The 25,731-nt window shown below is 52.8% G+C and overlaps 1 protein-coding gene across 2 annotated transcripts in view; it reads left to right on the top strand.

Moving 5' to 3' along the window:
• LIMK2 (LIM domain kinase 2) overlaps positions 1-25,731 on the top strand; it is a 54,699-nt gene that overhangs the window by 17,882 nt on the left and 11,086 nt on the right. The window contains exons 2-4 of one of the 2 annotated variants that reach the window (XM_010828791.1): positions 14,665-16,038; positions 24,307-24,442; positions 25,119-25,228. In XM_010828791.1, coding sequence (XP_010827093.1) covers positions 15,986-16,038; positions 24,307-24,442; positions 25,119-25,228 — 299 coding nt within the window. In that variant the 5' untranslated portion in view covers positions 14,665-15,985. The remainder of the gene's footprint in view (positions 1-14,664; positions 16,039-24,306; positions 24,443-25,118; positions 25,229-25,731) is intronic. The other variant, XM_010828790.1, reaches the window with a different exon arrangement.

A 25,731-nucleotide genomic window follows, 5' to 3' on the forward strand; every position in this document is an offset into this window, starting at 1 on the left:
CTTTTCCAGTGAGTCAGCTCTTCACATCAAGTGGCCAAAGTATTGGAGCTTCAGCATCAGTCCTTCCAGTGAATATTCAGGGTTGATTTCTTTTAGGATTGATTGCTTCGATCTTGCTAATTTGACTCTGCCCCAAATTGGAGGAATATCTTCAGGGCTTGGAAGGACTGCATTTTCTCTCTGACTCTAGAAGTGACCTTGGTTACGAGGAGCACAAGGCCTCAGCCTGAACTGTCTTAAAAGGTCTCTTCCACCCCAGTTCATCTGATTTCAGAGTGTGGGTTCAGAGTGTCTGGGTTCAAGTCTGCCAGAAGCAGGGCCCTCCCTTCCAGCTACCCAAAGAAAATCCATTCTTTGTGATTCCCAGCCCCGCTCTTACCCAGCTGGGCTCCAGTTACAATAAAGGAAATGACTTTTCTTCTCCCCTTCCCCCACACCTTTGTTTTCCTAGTCACAGGGTGGGGCTGGATATTGAATGGAGAAATTGCTGGAGTTTGGCCCAAACTCCTCCCCTCGCCTTCTTACACCAGCCCATCCTCTGTCTGCAGCCACATCCGTAATCTTGCCTCTGATAGTGCCTTCCGCCAGATTCTCAGGTTCCCCGGACAACAGGAAATCACTTAAGGCTGGGAACCGCGGCTGTACAGTGGAGGCCAGGTGACAAACCTCCTGGAAGTCCGGAATTGTGCTGGTGCCAGTGGGCGCCTGGCCAGGATCCCCCTGGTCTCTGGATGCTTGGTGACCACCCCTCCCGCTTCCTCCCCTCAGCCTTTGCAGTGGGCCCATTTGGACTCTTAAGTTCCTCTGACCTTCCTTCTCCATGAGCAGTGCTGTTGGCTCTAGAGCCAGGGCCCTCCTCTCTGAAGCTCTCTGGAAAACTGGCCCCTCTTGCTGGGGAGGGAAGCAGCTGGGCCGCTCACCCTTTGCTGTTGTTTAGTCAATATGCTGGGTCTGACTTTGTGACCCCGTGGACTACGGCAAGCCAAGCTCCCCTGTCCTTCACTGTCTCCCAGAGATTGTTCAAACGCATGGCCGTTGAGTCGGTGGTGCCATCCAGCCATCTCATCCTCTGTGGCCCCCATCTCCTCCTGCCTTCAGTCTTTCCCTGCATCAGGGTCTTTTCCAACAAGTCAGCTCTTCCCATCAGGTGACCAGTGTATTGGAGCTTCAGCATCAGTCCTTCCAGTGAACGTTCAGGGTTGATTTCTTTTAGGATTGACTGGTTTGATGTCCTTGCCGTGCAAGGGACTCGCAAGAGTCTTCTCCAGCACCACAATTCGAAAGCGTCCATATTTTGGCACTCATTGTAGCTGAGGTTAAAACAAGAAGCTATGAGTGGTGACTTGGTCTCTTGGCATGTTTGCAAAGCAGGTGACAGGTTTTCTGAAGACTGTCCTTTTCACCCTCGTCAGAAACGGTTGGCCATGGAGGAGGGTAAAGCTGCCTCTGCTGGTCTTCGTGGCCCCGACCTAGAACTCTGCTGTCTGACCTGCTTTGACATCATCTTCAGAGGGAAACACCGGGCCCCCTCCCCCCATACGGCTCCTGCTCAGGCTCAGGGCCTTCTTCCTCAGGGCCATGAAGAGCTTTCTCTTTCGAGAAGTGTTTGCTAAAGGCAGAGCTCTGGAAAAGAGATGCCGCAGATAGAAAGCTGTCATCACTTCGTCAAGCTGCAGACCATTTCCTCTAAATTTGTGACTCCAGGAAAGGCTGGTGAAGAAATCACAGACGTAGCCACCGACTGTGGTGTAATGGGCTGGCTGACGACAGAGGGTTTTCTGCGGTGCTGAGAGCACCCACACCCCTATCCACACAAGCACAGTAGCTTGATAATTAGAGTAACAGGAACCATTTATCGAATGCTCACTCTGCACCAGACACTGTCCTAAGCACTTCACATACATTATCTCATTTAATTTCCACAGCACCCTAATAATGGTGGTGCTGGTCTTACCTATTTTACAAATATAGGGAAGTGGAGCTTACTTGCCCACAGTCACAGAGCTAGTAGCTGGCATAGCTGGGATCTGAATTGAGGTGTCCTGCCTCCTGGCTTACCAGAGTCTTTGCATTCCTGACTGGGGCGGTCATTTAACCTCCCTGAGGCTAGATTTCCTCTTCTGTAAAGGCAAGGTGAAAAGAGACCACTGGTGGTATCAGCTAACATTGAAGGGCCTCTGTTCAAAGGCTTCGAGAACTCAAGTGTCGACAGAAAGTGCTGTTAAACGGCTCCGGGCGTGGGAGTCGGTGGAGCATCCCTGCCCCCTGCTGTTGGTGCTGCTGCCACTCAAGCCCCTGATGCCCATTGACCCGTTTGTCCAGTTCGTCTCTGAGGAAGCTGTCAGCAGCAGGGCGTTAAGGCGGGTGCTCAGGGGCCTGCGGCCTGCCGCGCCGGGAAGGGAAAGGGCAAACAGCTGGGCCGCCTTTTGCCCCCACAGGGGACTCCATCGTGGACAAGGTGGTGCTGCTGGTATGCAGCAGAGCTGTGCACCTTAGTCCTGCTCTGTTCTCTGGAAAGAGAAAACTAAGATCCCATAGAAGCCCCGCAGCAGCTACTGGGGCAGAGATGGAGAGGGGTTGTGGGGAGCCAGGGATGGACAACTGATATTTACTAAGCATTGTATTGGGAATTTCACTTAGATTATCTGATTGAATCGGTTTCACTTAGCTTGCCTTACAGTGATCCTGCAACCCCATTTTGTCCTAAAACAGAAAGGGCCAGAAAGGATAGGTAACTTGCTCAGAGTCACACAGAGCTGACATTTGAATTCAGGTCTCTCTGGCTCGGGGCGGGGGTGGGTGTGGGGGGTTCTTCTTCCCACTGTGACTTCCACAGAGGAACAATAGACCTGGATTTGAGCTTTAACTGAGCCAGGCCAGCTGTGTAACTGGACCAGGTCGTTAGCTACAATGAGCCTCATTTTCTTATCTCTAAGACATGGTGAAAGTTACCCACCTCATGAAGTCCCTGTGAGCATCACAGGCGTAGCGGATCAGAGAGCACTGAGAGTGTTAGGATGGGGCAACGCAGGGTCAGTGGCTGCAGGGGCAACTCTGGTCCTTAGTTTGCCATTCTGACTTCACTTAGAGCATCATCTACTGTATTAAAGCATGCAGTTGGCTGCTGTTGGGGATACAGATTTGACTTCTTGGCCTGGTCTCCTAGCTTGGAGCATTCTTAACAGTGGGCTGTAGTCTGTCTTCCACTGTGTCTCTCCCCTGGAACGTTCCCTTGTTGGTGGTCCAGAGGACAGCCCCACCAGTCTGTCTGTCAGCCACTTTTCAGTCCATCTTGTCTGGCCTCCTGAGCTGCGCTGGAGGTGGTCACGTGAACCAGAGTTCGCAGTCAGGCTGCTTGAGTTTCCATCCCAGCGCCACTTGAGTCACCACCTTCATCTTTCTTTGCCACAGTTTCCTCCTCTATAAAGGAGTGACTTGGTTCCATCTCAAAAGGTCATTCTTTGTGCAGACTAAATTTGACCGTGCGCTCAGTGCACTTAGCACTGCCTGGCCGTAATCAGGACTTAATAGGTGTTAGCGTTGACTGTTGGTGTCTCAGTCACTCTGGAAGCGGCCCCTCGCCTTGGCTGCCCCGAGTTTCCCCGATCTCTCTGGTCGTTGTGGCTTGTTCACGCCTCTCTACCCAGCTCTGAAATGCTGCCGCCCCTCCGGGTACTCTATTTCCTCCCTGGGCAGCCTCACCCACCCCCGCGGCTCCTGTCGTCCTGCACACACTGGTGACCTATACTCCACACACTGATGAAACCAGTACCAGTCCAGACCTTTCCACTGAGTTCTAGACTAGCTGTCCTTCTGTCGACCTCGCATGTCCCTTTGGATGTCTTGTGGACATCTCAGACCCCGCTGGACCTTCAGTCTTCCCCCCAAACTGACTTCTTTTCCATTGTTACTGTCCCGTTGAATGGTGCCACCATCCGCCCACTGCCCAGGCCACAGCCCAGGTGTCCTTCACCTCTCGTCATCTGCATATCCAAGCCTGCCGGTTTTAATATCTCTTTAAATAGTAATATAATAGCTTTGAATGCCTCCACTTCTTTCCATTGCTCCTATCACCACTGTGTTCTGGGTTACCACCATCCCTCACCTGATGACCGCAGTAGACATCTAACTGTCCATAGTCATTCTGCACCCCCAGTCCATTCTCCACAGAGAAGCCAGAGTAGGTGATCTGTGGGGGGAAAAAAAAAAACCAGTGTGACCACATCACATTCTGTCATCTCTCTGCCTTATACACTTGAGCAGCTTTCTAGCGTTCTTAGATCAAGGCCACAGCCCTTTTGGGTGCCTGTAGAGCCCCTGTGGCCTGGCCTCGCCCCGCGTTCTTAGATCAAGGCCACAGCCCTTTCGGGTGCCGGTAGAGCCCCCGTGGCCTGGCCTCGCCCCACAGCCTCTGTCTCCTCTGCTTCAGCCTTGCTGCTCCTCACAGATCCAAAACTTGCTCTTCTTTCTTCTGAAGGGACTTTGTTCCTGCTGTTCGCTCTGCCTGGAATGCCTCCTCACCCTGTTTTGGTCTAATTAACACCTGCTCATCCTTTAGATCTCTACCTGGATGAGGAATGGATGTCAGGGAAGTCGCTGCAGAATAGGTCATGGCCCCTGTTTCACAGACCTTTCCCTTTGAAGCCTTTTCTGTGGGTTTAAGCTCACATTTATTCACTTGATCATCTTCTTAATGACATCCTCAGATCTGTACTCTGCTAGCATAACTTGGTTGGGGACCACAGGGCTTTTTACCTGTCATGTGTCACCACTGAGCTCATGTTGGCATGGGAGGGATAGTTGTTGAATGAATTGCCAGGGGGCGGCCAAGAGATGTGAAGTAAGTGAGGCCTTTCCTTGCCCTTCCTTCCCCACATCCTTCCCTCAGCAGCCTCTGTGGCTGCAGTTACTGTAAACGGTAGTGAGTGAGTGGTTCTGAATGCTGGGTTACTTGGGACAGCTGCCTGCACCTGTTGAGGTGAGAAGTTAAAGACTTGTCTTCTGCTCCCAAAGGAGCCCGAGAGGCTGGCCCAGGAGTCCTCCTGTCCAGCGGCAGGTCTTGACCTGTCCTTCTGTGTAGGTACAGTCCAGACAGAAGTAAGCCCTGGAGAGGGAAGGGGCTCAGCTACTGTGGCCCAAATTGGTCATGAACTGCCCTGAAATCTGCCAAATCCCAATTCTAGTTGTAAGTTTTAAATTTTGTTTTTTAAACTTTTAGAAATCTTTGAAAGATGGCATTAGCTAAAGATGACCATTGAGTGTAAGGTAGGGGGGGGAAGTATCTTTTGCTTTTGGGAGATTTATGGTGGGGAGAGTGTGGATTTGGGCACTTCCCCAAGAACTTGGAGATGAAGTTTGTCCTGTGGGGGTTAGACTGGTTGGGTCCGTGTGGAATGGGAGCAGTCTTGTGTGGTAGTTAAGAAAGACTCTAGAACCAGATTGCGTGGAGGCAAATCCTGGCCCTGGCATCTACTAGCTGGGCACCTTGAGCAGGGTACTCACCCTCTCTGTGCTTTGTTTCTTCATCTGTGAAACGGAGAAAATTGCCTACTGCCTGCCTCCTGGTATTATTTTGGGGGCGAGTGAGTGAAGCTGTGTGTGGCCCTGGTGGGGCCAGGGCTGGCAGAGCAAGCACTTGTCACTATTATCTGCTTGTTGGTAGCTGCCAGGGAGCCCTGAGTCTCCCAGGGCTGAATCAGTACGTAAATTGGTGACATGTGCTCCTTAGAAGAAAAGCTATGACCAACCTAGACAGCATATTAAAAAGCAGAGACATGACTTTGCCAACAAAGGTCCATCTAGTTAAAGCTATGGTTTTTCCAGTAGTCATGTATGGATGTGAGAGTTGGACTATAAAGAAAGCTGTGTGCCAAAGAATTGATGCTTTGGGACTGTGGTGTTGGAGAAGACTCGAGAGTCCCTTAGGCTGCAAGGAGATCCAACCAGTCCATCCTAAAGGAGATCAGTCCTGGGTGTTCATTGGAAGGACTGATGTGGAAGCTGAAACTCCAATACTTTGGCCACCTGATGCGAAGAGCTGACTCATTGGAAAAGACCCTGATGCTGGGAAAGATGAGGGCAGGAGGAGAAGAGAACGACAGAGGATGAGATGGCTGGATGGCATCATCGACTTGATGGACATGAGTTTGAGTAGGCTCCAGGAGTTGGTGATGGACAGGGAGGCCTGGCGAGCTGTAGTCCATGGGGTCGCAAATGTTGGACACAACTGAGTGACTGAACTGAACATACTTAAAGAAGTAATGATTTTTTTTTCAATTAAAATTATTTTAAAAACTAGTGGAAGTCTTCCCTGGTGGCTCAGTGGTAAATAATCCACCTGCCAATGCAGAAGACATGGATTTGATCCCTGGTCCAGGAAGATCCCACATGGCACAGAGCAGCTCAGCCCATGCACCACAACTGTTGAATCTGTGCTTTAGAGCCCGTGAGCTGCAACTGCTGAGGCCTGTGCTCCCCAGTGCCTGTGCTCCACAGGAGAGGTCACTGTGATGAGAAACCCTTGCACCACCACTGGAGAGTAGCCTCGACTCTCTAATGAGAGAAAAGTCTGCACAGCAGCAAAGACCTAACACAGCCAAAATAAGTGATTTTTAAAGAAAAGAAAAGTCAGTAGAATAATGTCCAGCAGTGAAACAGAAAGTGAAAAGTCAGGCAAAGCTAAAAGTATGTCCACATAGAGATACCGAATCTGGGTTTAGTCACCAGAAGGGCCTTCTTTGTTGCAGGCAGGGCTGGTTTGGTTAACACTCAACTCCCAGAATGACATTTCTCTCCGTGACTCTTCATTTCCCTTTATCTTAGGTTCATGCTCACATTACAGCTTTCTGATGCCTAATTCAGCTTCCTGGGTTCTTCTTTTTTTTTGGCCACACGGCACGTGGAATACTAGTTCCCCGACCAGGAATCAAACCCTCACCCTTGCAGTGAAAGTGCTGTATCTTACCCTGGGACCGTGAGGGAAGTCCCTAAACTGACTTTTAAAAAAATAAATGAAAGGACCGTCTCGATGGAGACCTGGCCTGAGGATGAAGCTGTGCTCTGCTGTTAGTGAACACTAGCCGGCAGCAGGCCTCAGTGGACGTGCACACAGTCAGCTGTGGACTTGAGACAAATGCCAGTAGTGGGAGAGGAACTGGCAGCTCAGGACCGGCACTCCCTTTGTATTTCAGTCTTCCTGTTCTCTTGGTTGAGAGCCTCTGCTTGCTTAATGCCTCTGATGACTCCTCTTGCCCGTGGGCGACCTGGCTCATGGTGGTCTGCCCTGCCCTCCCTCACCATCCCAGCCTCCTGCTGCTCGCTCGCTCACATGTGCCCAGTGCCACGGGGGACGGGCCTTCCTCTGTTCCACCTCAGTGCTTTTGCACATGTTGTTCCTTCAGCTGGAATGCCTCTTGTCTGCCTGGCGATCAGCCTGTTAGATGCGGCCAATCCCTCGTGGAGGGGCCTCCCCACATGCACCCGCTCTCCTCCCCACCAATCAGAGGAGACTTTCTCCTTCTCTTATTCTCCGTGTATAACCTCAGGCACGGCTCCGTCAGTATTTGTTTACATGTCTAGCATCACTCCCCGAGTATGAAATTCTCTCAGTCTGGAGCTGCATCCAGTTCATCTTTGTATCCCAGAGCTCAGCAGAGTGCCAAGAACACAGCGGGCACTTGGGGTTTGTCGGGTGAACCATGTTTTTGTCCAATGACCACCTTTCTCTTTCGACTCTTGGATGAAGCCCGCCCAGTACACGTCATCACCATCTCTTCGCTCTGCAGTGTTCTCCCAGGTGAGACTGCTTCTTCTGACATGGGGGCATGGAATAAGACCTCCATCTGTAAATGTCATTCTAGAGTCTGGAGCCAACAGTGCTGCAGCCTTGAGGGATGGCATGCTTTCTGCACAGCCCAGCCCATGGTGCTAGAACCTCTCCTCCCTTGGGCAGTGCTGGAAGAGTGCTAACAGGCTCTCTTTCCACCCTCCTCCCCGTGACCAGGAAAAACCTCCCAGTACCTCAGGCCGGATTATCTGAGTGGTTTTCTACGCGTCAGTCACCTTCTGGTCCTGCCTTACCCGGTAGTGATCCTGGTTAGATTGGGGGAGCCCCACTCTGCTCCCATCAGTAGCACTGACTCTTGTAGCAGTACCGGCTGGTTTTTGGTTTTTTTATATTTATTTATTTGACTGAGCCAGGTCTTAGTTGGGGCATGTGGGCTCTTTAATTGCAGCATGTGGGATCTAGTTCCCTAACCAGGGATCAAACCCGGGCCCCCTGCATTGGGAGCATGGAGTCTCAGTCACTGGACCACCAGGGAAGTCCCTGTTTTTGTTTTTGTCAGCCCTTGTGCTTTGCTTTGTTAACTTGTTTCAGTTCCAGAGGTGGCCTTTTCATGAGATGACCCTGTATTCTGGAGTCACCTTTCCCCAGTGTACCTTGAGCAGCAACACTGCATTGTCACTGAGGACAAGAGAGAGGCAGCTACTGTGGGTTCCAGATGCGTAAGAACAGCGCCAGGAGGGGGGCGTCCCCAGTGAGCCAAGGCTTCACAGGATGTCAGCCACCAAACCTTTCTTTACTCGAGCTGCATCCAGAATAAGCAGATGAACAGACTGCCTGTAGCCGTTTCCTCCTTCGTAGCAGGGGATGCTAGTGATCTGTCCTGCCTGCCTCTCGGATTTTGTGTGAGGATAGGATAGAATCAAGGGGGAGAGCGCACAGAGAGAGGAAAGCTGTGCTTTCAGCCTCCAGTCTGCATCAGAAACACTGGGGCTTACGCAGAATGCAGTTCTTGGGCTCACTCTCAGCAGTTCTTACTACATCGGTCTGGAGTGGGCTCAGGAAGCTTGATTTTTAACACGCTGTCCAGGGGCATCTCATGCTGCTGTTCTTTTAACCACGGTTTCAGAAACAGCACTATAAATCAAAGAACAAGTATAAAATAGTTATTCGAGGCAACGTTAGTGCCTTGGACCTGGAATCCAAAGTCTTGGGTTAAATCCCAGCTCTGCCCATTCCTAAACCCGTGACCTTGAATGACCTTCTCTTTGAGCTTCAGTTCTTCATAAGTACAAAGGAGATGATACTCTTGGACCTGGAATCCAAAGTCTTGGGTTAAATCCCAGCTTTCCCTATTCTCAGACCTGTGACCTTGAATAACCTTCTCTTTGAATTTCAGTATTTTGCCTGTAAAATGAAACTGTTACACCCCAACCTCACAGGGTTGTGAGAATTAAAATGTTATGTGAGCAAGCCCACCTCAGTAAAGGGCTCATGGAATTCGGTCAGTGTTTTACAGAAAGGGAGCCAAGTGTCCACTACTTCTGGCATGTGGTGTCGTGTTAACAAACACAGGGTGAAAGACAGTCCTTGGCGCCGAGCTTAATCAGATGGCACAGAGTCTGAATAGAGCCTTAGACATAGGGTCCAGCCCCTCGGAACTCGGAAGGGAGGACGGAAAGCCCAAGGTATACAAGGGTACCCAGTCAGGTGAAATGTGTTTAGTTTAGATGGAGAAATTATTCCTCAATACACTGAAGAAAGAAAGGCGGAGTGGGGGGACCTTATGGGTGTAGGAACAAAACCGCTGTTAGTAACTTTTGAGAAACTGTGCAGAATGGGGTAATCCCCCCGGGTGTAATTGCTTATTACTGTATAGTTGTTAATACCTGCTGTGTATCAGGCATTGGTGATCTAATCGTGAATAAGAACGGAGGTGGCTAACTGGCCTGGTTTTCAAAAAGGAAGAATAGAGATCCTGGAAAAAGTACTCATTACTTTTTTGGCTTGACTCCTTCACAGAGTCCTGATGGGATTTTGTGGACGAATTCCAGTGGGGTTCCGTGGAATTTTGCAGATGATGGAATAGGTGGGCAGTGAACACTTAGGACAGGGGCTCCAGCAGCCGTGGATCCGTCGTGACTCATTAGACCTGACTTCATATTCTCACTGGGTCCTCTTGAATTCTACAAGGCATTGGATAAAATCTTTTGTGATATCCTAACAGTGCAAATGTGGGCAGGAAATCTGGAGAAATCAGAGGCAGAAGTTCAGGGTACCCAGCACTTTGGGGCCCTGTGTTGTTGCAGAGGCCGGATTCCTGAATACCTCACTTGGGCTCCTGTTGAGGAAAGGCCTTAGGACTGGAGGTCGGCAGACCCGGCTTTTAATCTCAGCCCTGAGCTTCCCACAGTAACTTGGATGGGTTGCTAACATCTCTGGGTTTCCCTTGCCTTGTCTGTGCTGTACATACTCCTTTCTAGGTTGTTGCAGGGACTGACCTGGCTGATGAGCTTGAAAGCTCTCTGTAAATGGAAAACACTTTATAAACCTTAGTTTTCATCACCAGTCTAGAAGTTGCTCATAACAGGGTTCCTGAACCATTTACTAGGCATCTGTGAACATCAGGTGTGGACCTCACATATTCGATCTGGAGGTAGGTAGATACAGGCTCCAAGTCCCTCTTACGTGATGTGCTTGAGGACGCATCAGGGAATCCCCTTCCTGAGAAGATATGAGTGCTCTGTGGGAGGTGGGCCTGGAAAAGGGAGGAGATAGCTGCCAGCTGGGGGTGGAGGAGGCTTCAGAAGGAGCTAAGGGAACAAGGGCTTGGGGACTGACTACCCAGGGAGAGCCTGCATGGCCGGGTGAGGAAGTGGAGGGGAGGAGGTGGCCAGAGCCATGACCCCAGGAGCGAAGCTGTGGAGACAGCCTGGGGATCCCCAGTGCAGGGCGCCCAGGCAGGCTTAGCTTTGGACAGGAGCACTAGGAAAAATGTGTGAGGTGTTTGCTGTAAACCGTGGGACTTCTTTTTGTTTTTGTCCATTTATCATTTTAAAAACCAGCACTTAGGAGCTTCCCTAGTGGTCCAGTGGTTAAGAATTCACCTTGTAATGCAGGGGACACTGGTTCCATCCCTGGTCTGGGAAGATCGTACATGCCACATGGCAAGTAAACCTGTGCACCACAGTTAGTGAGCGCACGTGCCCTAGAGCACATGCTCTGCAACAAGAGAAGCTGCCACAGTGAGAAGGTGGTGCACACAACCAGAGGGTAGTCCTGCTAGCGACAACTAGAGAGACCTGTGTGCAGCAGCAAGGACCCAGCACAGCCAAAAAAGCAGCACTTAGGGATTTCCCTGGTGGCCCAGTGGCTAAGACTGTTCTCTCCCAATGCAGGGGGTCCAGGTTTGATCCCTAGTGAGGGAACTAGAGGCCTCATGCTGCAAGTAAGACCTGGAACAGACCAAAAAAAAAAATATATATATATATATATATATATGCGGCACTTAAGTGTAAGGAAAACAATGTAGGCAGTATCAAAAGGGTAGAAAATGAATGCTGTTTCATCTGTGCTGCTTGTTTCACTGCCCTAAAGAGGAAACCGATTAGCCATGCGCTAGAATCCAGCAGGATGGCTAAGGACTATGTATGCAGACTTTTGAAACAATGGGATCACTCTGCACATTCTCTCCGATGCCTAGATTTTTCATATAACCCCTCATCCAGGACAGTTTCTGTTTCAGGACCTAAGGTCTCCCTCATTATTTGTAACAGCTGCATAGTATTCTGTCTCATGGATGTGCAATAGCCCAGTCCTGCTGACAGACACATGGATTGTTCCTCATCTTTTAGTATTAAACCATGCTGTGAACACGTGTCTCGGCACATTTGTAGGAATATTTCTCTGGGCAAGATTTCTAGCAGTAGAATTGCTGGGACTCCCCTTCCTGAGAGCTGACTGCTGCTGTAGTGTGGAAAATGAGCTGGAGTAGAAGGGGAGCAGAGGCAGGAAGAACGGCCAGCAGATGGGCTGACGCTGCTCCCTGGCTAAGGTCCCTGAGTACCCATCCCTGGTCAGAGTCCTCCCGGCCAGTAGAGGGCCCCACAGGGACAGAGTTCCCCAGGCATCAGGCTGTCTGACCAGAGCTGCCTCCGAGAAGAGGCTGGGGTGATTCATTCATTCATAGTGTTCACTTGGGGCCGCTGGTCTGAGGGCTGTCCCCTCCAGCCTCTCACCAGCCACCTTGAAGCCCCGCTCCTCAGCTGATTCCGAGGAGTCGGTCGGCTGGGCTCCCTGCCAGGTTTCCAGCTTGAGAAACGTGCAAAAGATTACTGCCTCTCCTGCCATCTTCCCCCGCCGTCACCGCCAGTCCAGGGATCCCGGCACTGCCTCTGGCAGCTGCCGCGTCTTGTGCCAGCTGCTCTGGTACCTAGAAGAGTGGCTTCCCACCCAGAACCAATATCCAGGGGCAGGGCGTAGAAATACAGCCTTCACTGTGACCTTTCACCTCCCATTCTGAGGGGTTCGGGCCCTTCGAAGTTGGCCCCGAGGAGCCACACACTTGGGTCTGAGCGGCCAGCGGCTTCTCACATCTGGTGGTCCCCCATCTTTTGTGGTTTCTCTGGAGGTCTGGATTTATGGGGGTCAAGCAGACTCTGCCTGGGAGGGGCCTGGGAAGTGGCTGCACCTCTTCCTGGGGGAGGTCCTCACATTAGTTCCCCACACGCCCACCCACCCACCGAGTGCTTTGTGAGGGAGCAGGGGGATGGAGAGAGCCTGCAGCCTCGCTCGCATTCCTAGACACCGACTCACTGCGCCCGCCGCCGCTGGAACAGCAGAGCTGTGTGAAATGTCAAGAGGAGTTATGCTCATGGGCTCCCTGGCCCTGTCTCTCTGTGGCTTGCATTTTCTTCCACCCGCACTCTGTTCATCAGATGGAAATCGGAAGGTGCAATTAGAAGATAATTTGCTAGTTCCAGACTTAATTTGGGGCCCCCTCCTTGCCTGATCAAATTACTGGGGAACATAATAGATTTTTGGTGAGAAGTAGTTGGCTGGAAGAACAGAGCTCCCCGCTCTCCAGCTGGGCGGGCCTTTCAGTATCCCGCGTGCCGTCCCCCCTCCGCTCTGTGCGGCCCCCCACCCCTGGCTCTTGTGTGGCCCCCAGGCCGGAATCCTGATCCTCCCAGGGTCAGCTCAAGAGGTCTAAACTCAAATTGAGACCCAGGGAAACAGGGAGCCCTCTGCAACTTCATAGTGCTGAAAAACGAAGCTGGCAGTTTTTTAGAAACATCACTGAGACCGAGATAGAGGCAGCAACTTGCTGAAGGCCACAGAGTGAGCCTGTAGTGGTAGTAACAGTGGTCTTAATGATATTAGCAGCTAACATTTATCAACCCTTAATGTGTTCCAGACTGCGTGCCAAGGGCTTACGTGCAGGGCCTTGTCGCATTCAAACCCAGACAGTCTGGCTGCAGTCCCAGGCCAGGCTCCAGCATAGCAACGGTAGAGCCCAGGATTGACAGCCCAGGTTCGAATCCTCGCTCCACCTCTCACACGTGCAGCTGGTTGACCTCAGGCATGGGGTTTATACTCGGTACCTCGGTTCCTTCCACCGTAAAAAGGGGGGAGTCACAGGACTGTCAGCTGGCGTGGTTTAAGTTCATTCATGTGTGTAAGGTGCTGCGCACAGGCTTGGGGCAGGGTGCGTGCTGGTCCAGTGCTCACTGCCCGCCGGCCACCTCGGGGGCTGGAGCGTGGGGCCCGTGTGGCAGGACACAGACGTGGCTGCCGTCCGCACGAATGCAGGAAGTGGTCTTCACTATTAGAGGCCAGGTACAGTGTGGTTGAGGGAGCTGCCTGTGGGGCAGAAGCCAGCAGACTAGCCCACTGCCTCTTTTTGTACAACCTTTTGATTTTCACATTTTTTTATCTTTTTTTTTTTTTCAAAAAAATATATTTATTTATTTATTTGACTGCCTTGGGTCTTCTTGCAGCATGTGGGCTTTCTCTAGTTGTGGTTGTTCTGCGACATGTGGGTTCCTAGTCCCCTGGCCAGGGAGCAAACCCATGTCCTTGGCGTTGGAAGGCAGATTCTTAACCACTGGACCACCAGGGCAGTCCCTTCACATTCTTAAACAGAGGAAAGCAAAAGAATATTTTGTGGCACGTGAAAACAGCACAAAATTCACGCTTCCATATCCATAAGTAAAGCATTATTGGAATATAGCGACATCCATTCATTTGTTTTATATATATAGGCCACTGTCGTGCTGCAGTGACACAATCTGTATTCATTTTAGGCCTGCACAGCCTAAAATGTTTGCTCTCTGGCCCTTTACAGAAAAAGTGTCCCAACCCCGGCTCTTACTGGATTTGAAACCCAGCTCCCTCACTCAGCAGCTGTTTGTCTTCAGGCTAGTGACACAACGCTTAGGAACCTCAGTTTCATCATCTGTTAAACGGGGGTGATAACATCTACCCCATGTATTGGCCATTTAAGTATGACAGATAAGTGATAATGCAGGGCCTGGAACGTCCTAAGTGCTCCATAAGTGGTAGCTTATAACAGGGTGCAGACACCCTGTCTTATCACTTGTGTCCTTATCCCCGTGCCCCATCGGTAGAGGAATGGGAAGAGGCCCCCCCAGCTCCCAGCCTCCACCTTCGCCACGGGCTTTCCTGTCTCTGGGACAGGGTGACTTGCATGGAGAGGAGCGTGTGTCGGGTGGGAGAAAGCAGGCGTCGCTCCCTCAAGTCCAACAGTGGGGTCTGGACGTGGCCCCGTCTTCCTCAGGCAGAGGGTAAGGGACTCTCTCGATGGTGGGCCCTGGTTTAGCCAGTCCCGTCTCCAGACACGTGGCTCATCGTCCCCACAGGCACCCTGGGCCTTGCCCTCCATCGTGCCCTGGTTTTCAGTGTGAGAAGCCTGGTTACCGTGGACACCGGGGAAGAAGCACCACTGCCTGCTGAGGCTGAAGGGTGGCATTCCAGGAATGAATGAATGAATGAATGAATGAGAGGGCACAAGTGACCTGGACTCCAGTCCCTGTGCTCCTCCTGTGTGCAGAAGGGTTTTGCGGGAGATGTTTTACCTTGAAGAGGCAGAATGAAGCTCGGCGGCTGAGACCTCCAGCTCTAAAGTCACATGAGCCTGCATTTAAATACCAGCCGTGCCGCCGACTAGTTATTTGGCCATGGGTAAGTGACTTAATCTCTGTGTACCTCGCTTCCCTTGTTTCCACCGAGGAGATAGCCCCCATGTCAGAAATAAGACAGTATCACATGGCGCTTGTCACAGGAGAAATGGCAGGCAACATAGCGCTCTGGGCCTTGTTTCCTCATCTGCGGCGCAGCTCTGCCCAGAAGTGGAGTGCCCAGGCCAGACAGAGGGAAGGAATGAATGGGGACCCTCGTGCCAGTACCGAGTAGATGCCAGCCCGGAGCCGAGAGCCCAGAGGGCAGCTCCCTGGCCCTGGGTCTCTGGACCGGCCTCTGGGGCCGGAGGGCCCCCCCCTTTAGCGGGTGTGGCTTGGCCTGGAGCTGGTCTCCTGGGCTTTTCTTCATCTCCGAGCAGAGTTCCCATCCTTTGGGCAGCTCTTCAGGCCGGGGACACTTGGGGCAGCTGTGCCCACCCCGTCTCCTGCCCTGCCCTTCCCCAGGCTGAGGGATGGACACCCAGCCAGTCCTGCTTATTGTCTGCGGCGCCAGCCTGCAGCCTCCCTCCCGCTCGGCTCCACCCCTTGCCTGCAAGGTCTGTTTCCTAATAGCTGCTCCAACCACACACCTCGTTCCGCGCGGAGCCCCTCCCCTTCCTCCCTCCCCCGGCAGGGGTGGGGCTGCCGAGGAAGGCTAACTTGACAGCAGCGCCTCTTTCTTGGCGAGTCACCGGCCCCTGCCTGAGAATGCCTGAGTGCGTGTAGCCTCTGCAGAGAGGTGCTTCTCCTGAGTCCCGAGGGGCCGCCCAGCCTCGGAGAACCGGGGAGCAGCGTCCCAGCCATGAGCTCCTGCGGGACTTCGCTGGGGGGCAAGGAGCTCAGAACGCTCACGCCCCTCCGGCCGCCCCGGAGGGAGAGGTGAGCTGGGCAGCCAGCGCTGCCAGAGCCCCAGGCCTGTCATGGTGGCCGCCCGCAGGCCGGAGGCCCTCCCCGACGGGTTTGCAGCTGAGCTTGTGTCTTGTGTGTCTGGCGTGGGAAGAAGATGGGGAGTTACTTGTCCGTCCAGGCTTACTTCACCTCCAGAGACCCCTTCCGGTGAGTCGCGCTTCCCATCTCCTCTTTGGGCCCCGGTCCTGAAGGGAGGGCCAAGGCCACCCCCCTTTGCCTCTTGGGTTTTTCTTGTCCTCCCATCGCGCGTGTCAGGCACAAGCCAGTGGAAGCCGCTTCCCCACGGAACCAGGTCCCCCCACCCCAGGTCCTGGGAACAGGGAGGGGAGGGGCGGTCGGGCCGCAGCCGCCAGGGAGCTTGGCCTCCCGGGGCTTCCCAGACGCACCTGGACGAGCCTCCGAGAGATGCAAGGTGCTGCCGAGCTGGCCTGCTCACGGTGCTACTTCTTCCTGGGGGAGCGCAGGAGGGGCTGTTCTTTGCAGCTCTCCACGTCTCACCTGTGGGCTGTGCCGCCTGCCCGGGAATTTGTCCCAACAAGCAGGATGGGCAGGTTTTGCCAAACAGTGTGGAAGCCGGCGAGGCTGGGTGTGGGCAGCCCAGTACACTGTAAGCTCTCTCATTACACACGTTTGTTCTCTTAATAGCAGGCACCTTGGCCTCTGGCCTCTAAGGGCTCCTGCATTCCCTGTGAGTAGGATTGCCTGGCAAAGCCCTGGGCACGTGAGACCTGGGGCAGCCGGCTTTGGAGGGTCCCGAGCTAGGGGGCCAGCCCCCATGCCTGCCAGGTCCCCAGACCTGAGCTTCTGCGGGGCTTCTCACGGGGAGATGTGGAAACTTCCGGTCTACCTCCGACCTGCCTTTCTCTACTGTCTGCCCCACCCCACCTCCCTACAGAAACTCCCCAGGGGGTTCTGGCCTCTGGGTCCCTCCTGGCTGGAGCCATTCCTGGCTGGGGTGGAGCTTGTTTTCATTCTTTGGGAGCAGCCTGTTCTGAGGTCTGCCTCCCCCTCACCAGTGGTCCTGGTCGGCTTCTCCCTCTGGCGTCCCCAGCCCAGCCCCTTGCCCAGATTGCGCTGTGGGGATCAGTCGGGTGGCCGTGCCCTGGGCAGAAAAGCAGAGCACCACGTGGCTTCTCAGAATCACCAGACCCTGGTCGAGTGGTGGGAAACCCCAGGGTCTGAGGGGGCGGGATAAAACTGGTCCTCGGGGCTGCCTCTTCCAGACATCCTGCCCGGCACTTCATCCTGCAGTCTCTTGACAGCCTCAAGACCTTTGGTGTCCCCGTTTTACAGATGTGGTAGCTGCTTTCAACAGTTAACTTGCAGGGTCTTTCTGGCCAGCCTCGGGAGGCTGCATCTCCCCCTGCGTGTATCTCCCCAGGACCGTTCTCAGGTTTGCTTTCCTCGCAGAGGAGAGAGGGAGCAAGCAGGGAAAGGCTTCCCCATAGTTTTCCTGGCACATGGCGGGGACAGCAGATATCCTCCTCTGCAGGGCCTTTGGGGATGGGGATTGATCTTGAGTTGTACCATGTGGAATCAAGATGCCAAGTGTTTGAAGCAGCCACTAGTTTAAGCCAGGGCCTCATTAATCCCTCTTACTCTTAATCCTGGATCGGCAGCCTGGGGGTGGGGTGGCTTCCTTAGAAGCCAGGAATGTGTGCCCCTTTTAATCTCTGGGGGCACAACACAGCCTCTCAGGAGCTCAAGCAGATAATGGACAGTCAGCGTGGACCTGTGAGGACCCGGCCACTGCGCCACCCAGGTCTGCCTGTGCTTTGTCTTGCTCTGCCCCAGCCCCTCCGGGCAACCTGACGGCCCTCCCCCCAACTCTGTTTGCCCAGCTGGAGTCAGGGGGGGACTGACTGGCGGGCCACAGCCGCTCTCCCCTCCCCCGAGATGGGAGGCCACATTCCTGAAGCCACTTCTGAAGAGCTAGCCGAGCATGGGGCTCTGTGCCCTGCCTCCCCACCCAGGGACCACCCAGACCCTCTCCTCTCCCAGGTAGCAGTCCAGTCAGTCACCAGTGTCACTGCCTTGTCAGAAAGCCGCTTCTGCCCTCGCCCCCTCCTTTATTGCAGGATGTCCTCAAGGGCTGCCCTCTGACCAGGTGCCTGACCCCACCCTGGGCCTCGGTTTCCTCCCCTGCGGAGCGTAGGGACTGGATTTCCTGGGCTCCTCGACACGACCCTTGCCAGATTCTGTGGAAGAAATTAAGTCCTTGACCCCAGGCCCTGAGCACACAGTTCTGGGTCTGCAGCTTCAAGGAGAGTGACGCAACCAGATTCCATGGGGACATGATCAGGCGTGACAGCTCGCCGGGGAGGGAAGTGGGAGCCGGGGATGAAGAATGCGATTTCTGTGCCCCAGGCGCCCCTGCCCGCTAGGCAGGCAGGCAGGCATCGTCCCCTTCTGCCCGTGCACCAGGGTTGGGGGCTGAGACGTAGTCATGAGCGTCCTCGCGAGTAAGAAAACCCCTCCGATCGGAATTTACAGAAGAGGAAAATTAAAGAGGGACTTTAGTCTGACATCATTAAAGGATTTTTCTTTTTACAGCTTTCCCCTTAATGCCTGACGTTGATTTGGTGAGTTTGGTTTACACATTGTCTCTTGAAGAAAACAAGTGCATCTTTGTATTCTAAAGCAACCCTTGTTCAAAGGGAGAAACTATTCTTAACCCTGCCCACCTTCACAGTCATATTTGGCAGCTGCCTTAGGTCCCCTGGGACTCTCTCTCCTCTGAAAAATGAAGGACTCAGATCAGGTGAATGGTTCCCAGCTCTGCAACCCACGTGGCTCCTCAGACACACAAGCCCTCTTCCATTAGCTGCAGCACCACGGCACAGATGACTTGAAACCACAGGCTTTCTGGCTTCTGGTTGGAACTGAGTCAGCGCACTCTGGCAACACTTATTTCTTGCTGATCAGAAGCTCGTTATGTGTTTGGTTAATTTTTTCAAACAGGATAACAACCTATTTATTCCATAATAATTACAGCTTAATTGACAGCCTGTTTCAGTCTGCAGGGTCTGCAGGAAGGAGGGGTGATTAAGGGGTCTGGGGTGGTAGAAGGCTGAGCTCTGACGGACCGGAGTCTCTGGGCCCCTGCTCTATTCTGCCCCTGACCCCTTCGGGCCCAGAGGAGGTGTGGCGACCCCAGTCGTTTCACTCAGGCTAGAGCAGAGAGATCTGCCAGGTGCCCCGTGCACCCCAGTCAGTGCTCAGAGGCAGGGGCTGGAAGAAGCTTCTCCCACTCTGCTTTCTGCTCAGAGGCTAAGGACAAGCCTCCGGCCGGGCCCTCAAGCAGGACGCTGGAGGGCTTGTTCTTTAACCTGTGTAAATCCAGGTAACAATGGCTGTTCTGGCGCTCTCACCACCAAAGATGGAAAATTTACCTGTAAACGTTTGGTCTGAAGAATTTTCATGTGACTGAGGGCGGGGCCTCTGTCTTATCTCACTTGGCTTCTCTCAGCACCTTGCTTGTTCCATCTTGCACACCCTCCATGAACAGTAACTGTTTCCTAATTGGTCAGAATTGATTATAATCAATTGATTTCTAACTGGCTAGATAGATAATTCATTTGGGGACCTTCCCTGTTTCCAGAAATCTGTTTGGTTCTGGGCCAAGAAACAGGTCCCTCTTGCTTGGGCCTGGGAGAGGGACGGGTCTGTCTCCTTTCACCCTGGGTGTTCTCCAATCGGAGAGGGAGGTGGGGAGATGAGCACTTCCTGGGCCCCCGCTCTGGGCCAGGCTCTCGCTGGGCGTCTGTACGTGGTTTAATTTTCATCATCACCAGTGTGCGAATGAGGACACTGAGGCCTGGGTCATGAAGTAACTGGCTTCAGGTGACTCAGATAGTGAGTGGCAAAGATGGAATGTGGACCCAGGTCTAAAGAGAAATTATTTATGAAACTTTAAGTTTGATTATTATTTTTTAACCAGTATGTTCCCTGCTGACTCTAAAGGCTTTAGCCTGGATCTGAGCTGCCCACTGAACTGACCATCAGGGTTTGGTCCACTCTAGCTGCCCAGGCTCTCCATAGTGCTCCGGGAAAGTTCTGGAGGTTGTTAAAGCATGTGGCTGGAGAGTCTCTGCTCCATTCACTGCTCTGGAGAGTGTGTTGGCTGATGCCTTGGCCCTGGGGTCTGGCTCCACCGCCAGGCCCACCACCTCCAAGCTCGATGCCCTGGGCCTGTAGCCAGGGCACATGCTAATTTTCACTTGAAACTTCGGAAAATTGAAGGCTGGGAAAGGCTTTGGGGAGAAGGTATTGTGGCCATGGCCCCTGAGGATCAAGGTGGAATTCTCCTGAGTCACACCTTACATTCCCAGAGTGAGTTTTGGACCCTTTTAATAGGGGCAGAGTCTGCTGGGGACCAGCCTGCCATGGACTCAGTGGAGGAGGAGAGTCATTGTGCCACTTAACGTTGGGTCCTTGGGCTTCAGGAGAAGCACCAGCAGGTGTTGACACGCAAAGGGACGCGTGCTCTCAGGGCTCCAGCCTCTGTGTCTTCACAGATGCGAGCCCCACGGCCCAGCTTAGTGGGCGTGCTGCACCATGAAGCGGAGGCACACGTTGGTGCAGATTCCGGCTTCGTCATGTGTGTTCCGGGCAACTTCGCAGAAGTGACTTGACTCTGCTTTTCAGTCTCCTAGTCTGTGAAACAGGGCTAATCCTATCACCCTGCAGGGTGCGGTCAGGATTAGAGCTCATGAAAGTTAGGTATCTCATACAGCGCAGCAGAATATGGTTACATTCTTGAAACAGGTTACCGTGGCTGCTGTGAACATTTAAGTGAATCTGCCGCAGCAGTGTCCCCGGAGGCCCAGAACCACTTGTGTCCTGTGTAAAGCAGCCCGTCCTCCTGTCAGACGTTCAGCTTCCTGTTCTTCAAAGTTGCCTGTGGTGGCCGGCCCTGGCTGAGCAGCCGGCTGTGCCCCGCAGAGGCATTCCTTGACCCAGATATGTGCGTGGTGGTGTCACGCTCTGGCCAGGTCTTCTTCCCAGGAGGCCAGCACGTCTGGCTCCTGCATGCCTGCACTTGCCCCTCTCCCTGGCCCCTTCCCGGTCCTGGCCTGGGCTACTTGCAACAGACAAAGGGAGGTTATTGGCAGTGGAGAGGAGGACGCATTTGGTGCTCCTGTGCCCTGCAGTGCACATACCATGGCAGGGGTGTAACAGGGCCCCGGCCAATGGTTGGTGCAGGCGTCTGCAGCAGCTCTCCTCCACCTCAGACAGGAGAGGGGCGGGCAGGGCCCGGTGACCGGGAGCCGCGAAACCCCAATGCTCCCACCTGGACCGCTGGTGCTCGCCACGCCCATAGTGTTCACTCTGGAAGTGTTTGCTGAGGGCTTACTCCGAAGGCCCTTTGCACGGTGCTGAGTCTCTCAGGGGTGAGTGGGATGCTGTTCCTCTCCTCAGTGAAGGAAGAAGGCAGGTACCCAGATGCCTTACATCAGAAGGTGGGAGCATGAAGGAAGGCCCTGCCCCTGCTGCCGGCCCCCGTGCCGGGCACGTCACCACCATCCAGAACTGAGTTCTGTCCTCACTGCCTGCCTAAAAATAGGTGATGTTGCCACTTCAGAAATAAGGAGCCGAGCAGCTGGCCTGAGATCACCCGGGGGCGGGGTGGGGGGAGATACATGGTGCTGAGATTGGAGCCTTGGATCATCCAGGGGAAAGTCTAATCCCCTCAGTTTACGGGTGGGGGGACTGAGCCCAGAGAGAGAGAGGGGCTTGTCCAGAGACATGTGGTTCCTAAGAACCTGAACCTGGTGTCTCCTCCCAGCTCAGAGCGCATGTAACAGTGTGCCTTTTATGCTGAGAGGAGCTGGAGTTGCGTGCCCAGAACGGGGTCTCCCCTCCACCTCCTGTAACTCACGGTCTGCACTGAGCCGTCCTGGGCACTGCACGGCCATACTCGTCTACCTGAAATTCAGCGGCCAGAGGACAAAGGAGAAACGCTAAGGGTGGGTGGCTGATGGCGGACGCCCCGTCTCGGCCTCTCGCCCTGCACTGTTACTCAAGTTTTGTTTAGATTTTCTCTTCTTCAACCCATTATAAGCTCTTGGAAGTGGAGGAGGGGACCCTGTATGATCTATCTTTTCTATCTGCAGTGCCTACCAAGTTACTCTAAGAACACACTTGCTTTGCCCTTCACAGTTTGCAGGAGACTTTGCTCTTTATTAACTTACTTGTTCATAGTGGCTCTTTGTAGTAGATGCTATGGGTCACGTTTTGTCCGTGAGAAAAAGCTAGTAAGAGAAGTTGTCCAAAAACCACCCAGGTAATGGCAGTAAGTGGCCAATAACATGAGTTTCCATTATCATCATCACTCAACAGCAGTGGACGCTACAGCATTGTTAGAGTGCTAGGCCTTTTATATAAGCTGTCTTATTTTAAAAAATATTCTTGGCCCTGCCACACAGCTTGTGGGACCCTAGTTCCCCGAGCAGAGATCAAACCCTTGCCCCCTACAGTGGAAGCACAGAGCCCCAGCCACTGGACCGCCAGGGAAGTCCCAAACTGTCTGTACTTTAACATGTATTATTTTATTTTCACAGTAGTCTATATTACAGATAAGACAGCTGGGTCAGAGAAGTGAAATAACTTGCCCAAGATGACATAACTAGTAAGCGGCAGGTCAGGATTCAAACCAAGAACAGTTCCACCCTGCCTCTCAGAAAGCAAGGAGAGTGTGGGTGCCGCGAGGCCTCGACGACAAGAACAGTCTGTTAACTAGGAAGAGGGAGGTGGGACAGGCTCACCCGGCCGAGGGGCTCTTAGCTCTGAGTGCCAGGGTCAGACGTGAGGATGATCGCGTGTGTAGACATGACCCCAGAACACCCCCAGCCTGACCGAGTGTGGAGCTTCACAGCCCAGTGACTGGAGGAGAAAGGAGCTCTGAGGCTCACACGCACATGTTACATGGTGCTGATGGAGTCTTTCTTCCCCTCATTATTTTATTTTGAAAAATTTCAGATATATAGAAGAGTTGAAAGACTAGTTTAAAAAACTCATATATCTTTCACCTAAGATCATTTGTTAAGTTTAAGCCACTTCATATGTCTGTATACACACATACACAGAGTTTTATTTTTTACTTATTTACAAGTAAATTGCAAGTAAAAGGAAATCAGTCCTGGGTGTTTGCTGGAAGGACTGATGTTGAAGCTGAAACTCCAATACTTTGGCCACCTGATGCGAAGAGCTGACTCATTGGAAAAGACTCTGATGCTGGGAAAGATTGAGGGCAGGAGGAGAAGGGGACGACAGAGGATGAGATGGCTGGATGGCATCACCGACTCAATGGACATGAGTCTGGGTGAACTCCGGGAGTTGGTGATGGCCAGGGAGGCCTGGCGTGCTGCGGTTCACGGAGTCGCAGAGTCAGACACGACTGAGTGATTGAACTGAACTGACTCTCCTTATTACTTTACTATTTTTCTTCTATAAATTCTTCTGTATAGGCAAAGTATCATTATCGCATCTAAAAAATTAACAGTAATTTTGCATTATAATCTAATGTATAGGCGAAATTCAGATTTCCTCAGTTCCAAAAATGTCACTCTTGCCTGTTTTCATTTTCAATCCAGAATCGAATCCAGGGCTTAGGTGTTGCATTTGGGGGTTTCTGTGTCTACTGGGCTTTTCTAATCCCTGTGCCTTAACTTTTTAAAACAGAAAAGACCAGTTGTCTTATAGAATGACCTCCCCTTTCTGGATTTGCCTGATTGTTTCTGTACACTTAATCTGTTTTTCTCAAGGATGCTCATAGGTAATGCTGTTGGAGATGGGTAGGTTCTGAAGAGTGGAGGTCACTGAGCTTCTTTGGTTCATTGAGGTATCATTCTTGACCAGAAGTTCTTAACTGGCACATGAATGGGCTTCAGTCCTATGACATGTACCCCATACCTAAATTATATGCACATTTTCCTCATGTGTGTATTTTTTTGGGAGAGGCTTCTTACTCAGTCGCTAAGTCATGTCGGGTTCTTTGCAACCCCATGGAGTGCAGCTCACCAGGCTTCCCTGCCTTCCACTATCTCCCAGAGTTTGCTCATTGAGTCAGTGATGCCATCCAACCATCTTATCCTCTCTGTCATCCCCTTCTCCTCCTGCCCTCAATCTTCCCCAGCATGAAAGTCTTTTCCAGTGAGTCTGCTCTTTGCATCAGGTGGCCAAAGTATTGGAACTTCAGCTTCAGGGTGAGTCCTTCCAGTGAATATTCAGGGTTGATTTCCTTTAGGATTGACCAGTTTGATCTCTTTGCAGTCCAAGGGACTCTGAAGAGTCTTCTCCAGCATCACAATTCAAAAGCCAAGAGGTTTCTTGACTCTTATCAAATTATCAAATTTCTCCAAGGGCTTCAAGACCCAGAAAGGTTTAGGTTTCTGTTCTTGCCTTGCTTTTCAGGTGTTCTGAATGCCAGGATTCCCTCACCAACTGGTACTATGAGAAGGATGGGAAGCTGTACTGCCACAAGGACTACTGGGGGAAGTTTGGGGAGTTCTGCCACGGATGCTCTCTGTTGATGACGGGGCCCGTCATGGTGAGTGCATCCCTCCATCTCTGCCCCCTCCGTCGTCAGAGCTCATTGGCAGTGCCTCCGGTTCCCTGTGGCCATTCACCTTCTGTCTTCCCGTCAGCCGAGGCCTCTCCCTTTATTTATTCAGTCACTTAACAGATGATTTTTAGGACCTATTAAGTGCCATATGTGATCCGTCTCTCAGAGACTTAACAGTCCAGTGTTGGGAGGGCTGGGCAGGCAAGGAGGGGAGACGGTGAGATGGGATGGGGCCCTAAAGGGGAGCATGAGCCTCCCTCCTGGGGCTGATGACTTCTGGGGGCCTGTGCCCATGGCTGAGACCGAGAGTTTTTTTCTTACAGTCTCAGAAATGACAAGGAGGGACTTCCCTGCTGGTCCAGTGGTTAGGACTCCTCGCTTTCACTGCCAAGGACCTGGATTCAGTCCCTAGTTGGAGAACTAAGATTCTGCAGGTCACATGGTGTTGACAAACAGAAAGAAAGAAATGACAGAGAAGCACCAGTCCAGCCCTTTCCCTGGAAGCTCTGGGACGGGGCGGGCCAAAGTCAGCGATGACTGGGCAGGGATGGTCTGTAGAGCCCTGATGGGAGGCCCCTCACCCACCCCCCCTCCACTCCAGCAACAGTGCCAACTTGTCTCCTCCCCACATCTGTCCACCCTGCTCCCCACCTGCCCACAGGTGGCTGGGGAGTTCAAGTACCACCCAGAGTGCTTCGCCTGTATGAGCTGCAAGGTGATCATCGAGGATGGGGACGCATACGCCCTGGTGCAGCACGCCACCCTCTACTGGTAAGATGGTGGCCCCGTGTCCCTCCTTCCTGACAAGGGTGGCTGAGCGGGCGGGGCAAGTGGCAGTGTGAATTGTGCAGGACTGCTGGGGTCTCGGCGCGCTGATTGTATTCCTGTCACAGCGATGGCTCTTGACCAGCTCTGAAAGCTGTGAGCGAGATAATGAACGTCTCTGCGTTCTCTCCGTACCTAGTGGGAGAATAAGCATACTGCCCTGCAGGCCTCCCAGAGGGAGATGATGGCTGGGAGGGGACTCTCGGAGAGGGAGCCCAGGATGTTAAAGGCAAAGGCCCCTGAGAAGTCAGCCCAGCTGCCTCGGTCGACAAAAAAAGTCAGGCTGAGGCCCAGTTCTTACCTTGAGTCAGAGGCAGAGAACCCAGCTGCTCATTGTGAGCGGCCAGCTGGAATCGGGCAGGGCAGTGAACGTGGGGCTATGTGCTCTGTCGCTGGAAGGCTCATCGTTGCTGGGGGCTTCCAGGTGGGGCTCCAGGATCTCAGCCCCC

Source organism: Bison bison, unplaced genomic scaffold, assembly GCF_000754665.1.
Source record: "Bison bison bison isolate TAMUID 2011002044 unplaced genomic scaffold, Bison_UMD1.0 scf7180017864495, whole genome shotgun sequence".
In the NCBI taxonomy this organism is placed as follows: domain Eukaryota; kingdom Metazoa; phylum Chordata; class Mammalia; order Artiodactyla; family Bovidae; genus Bison; species Bison bison.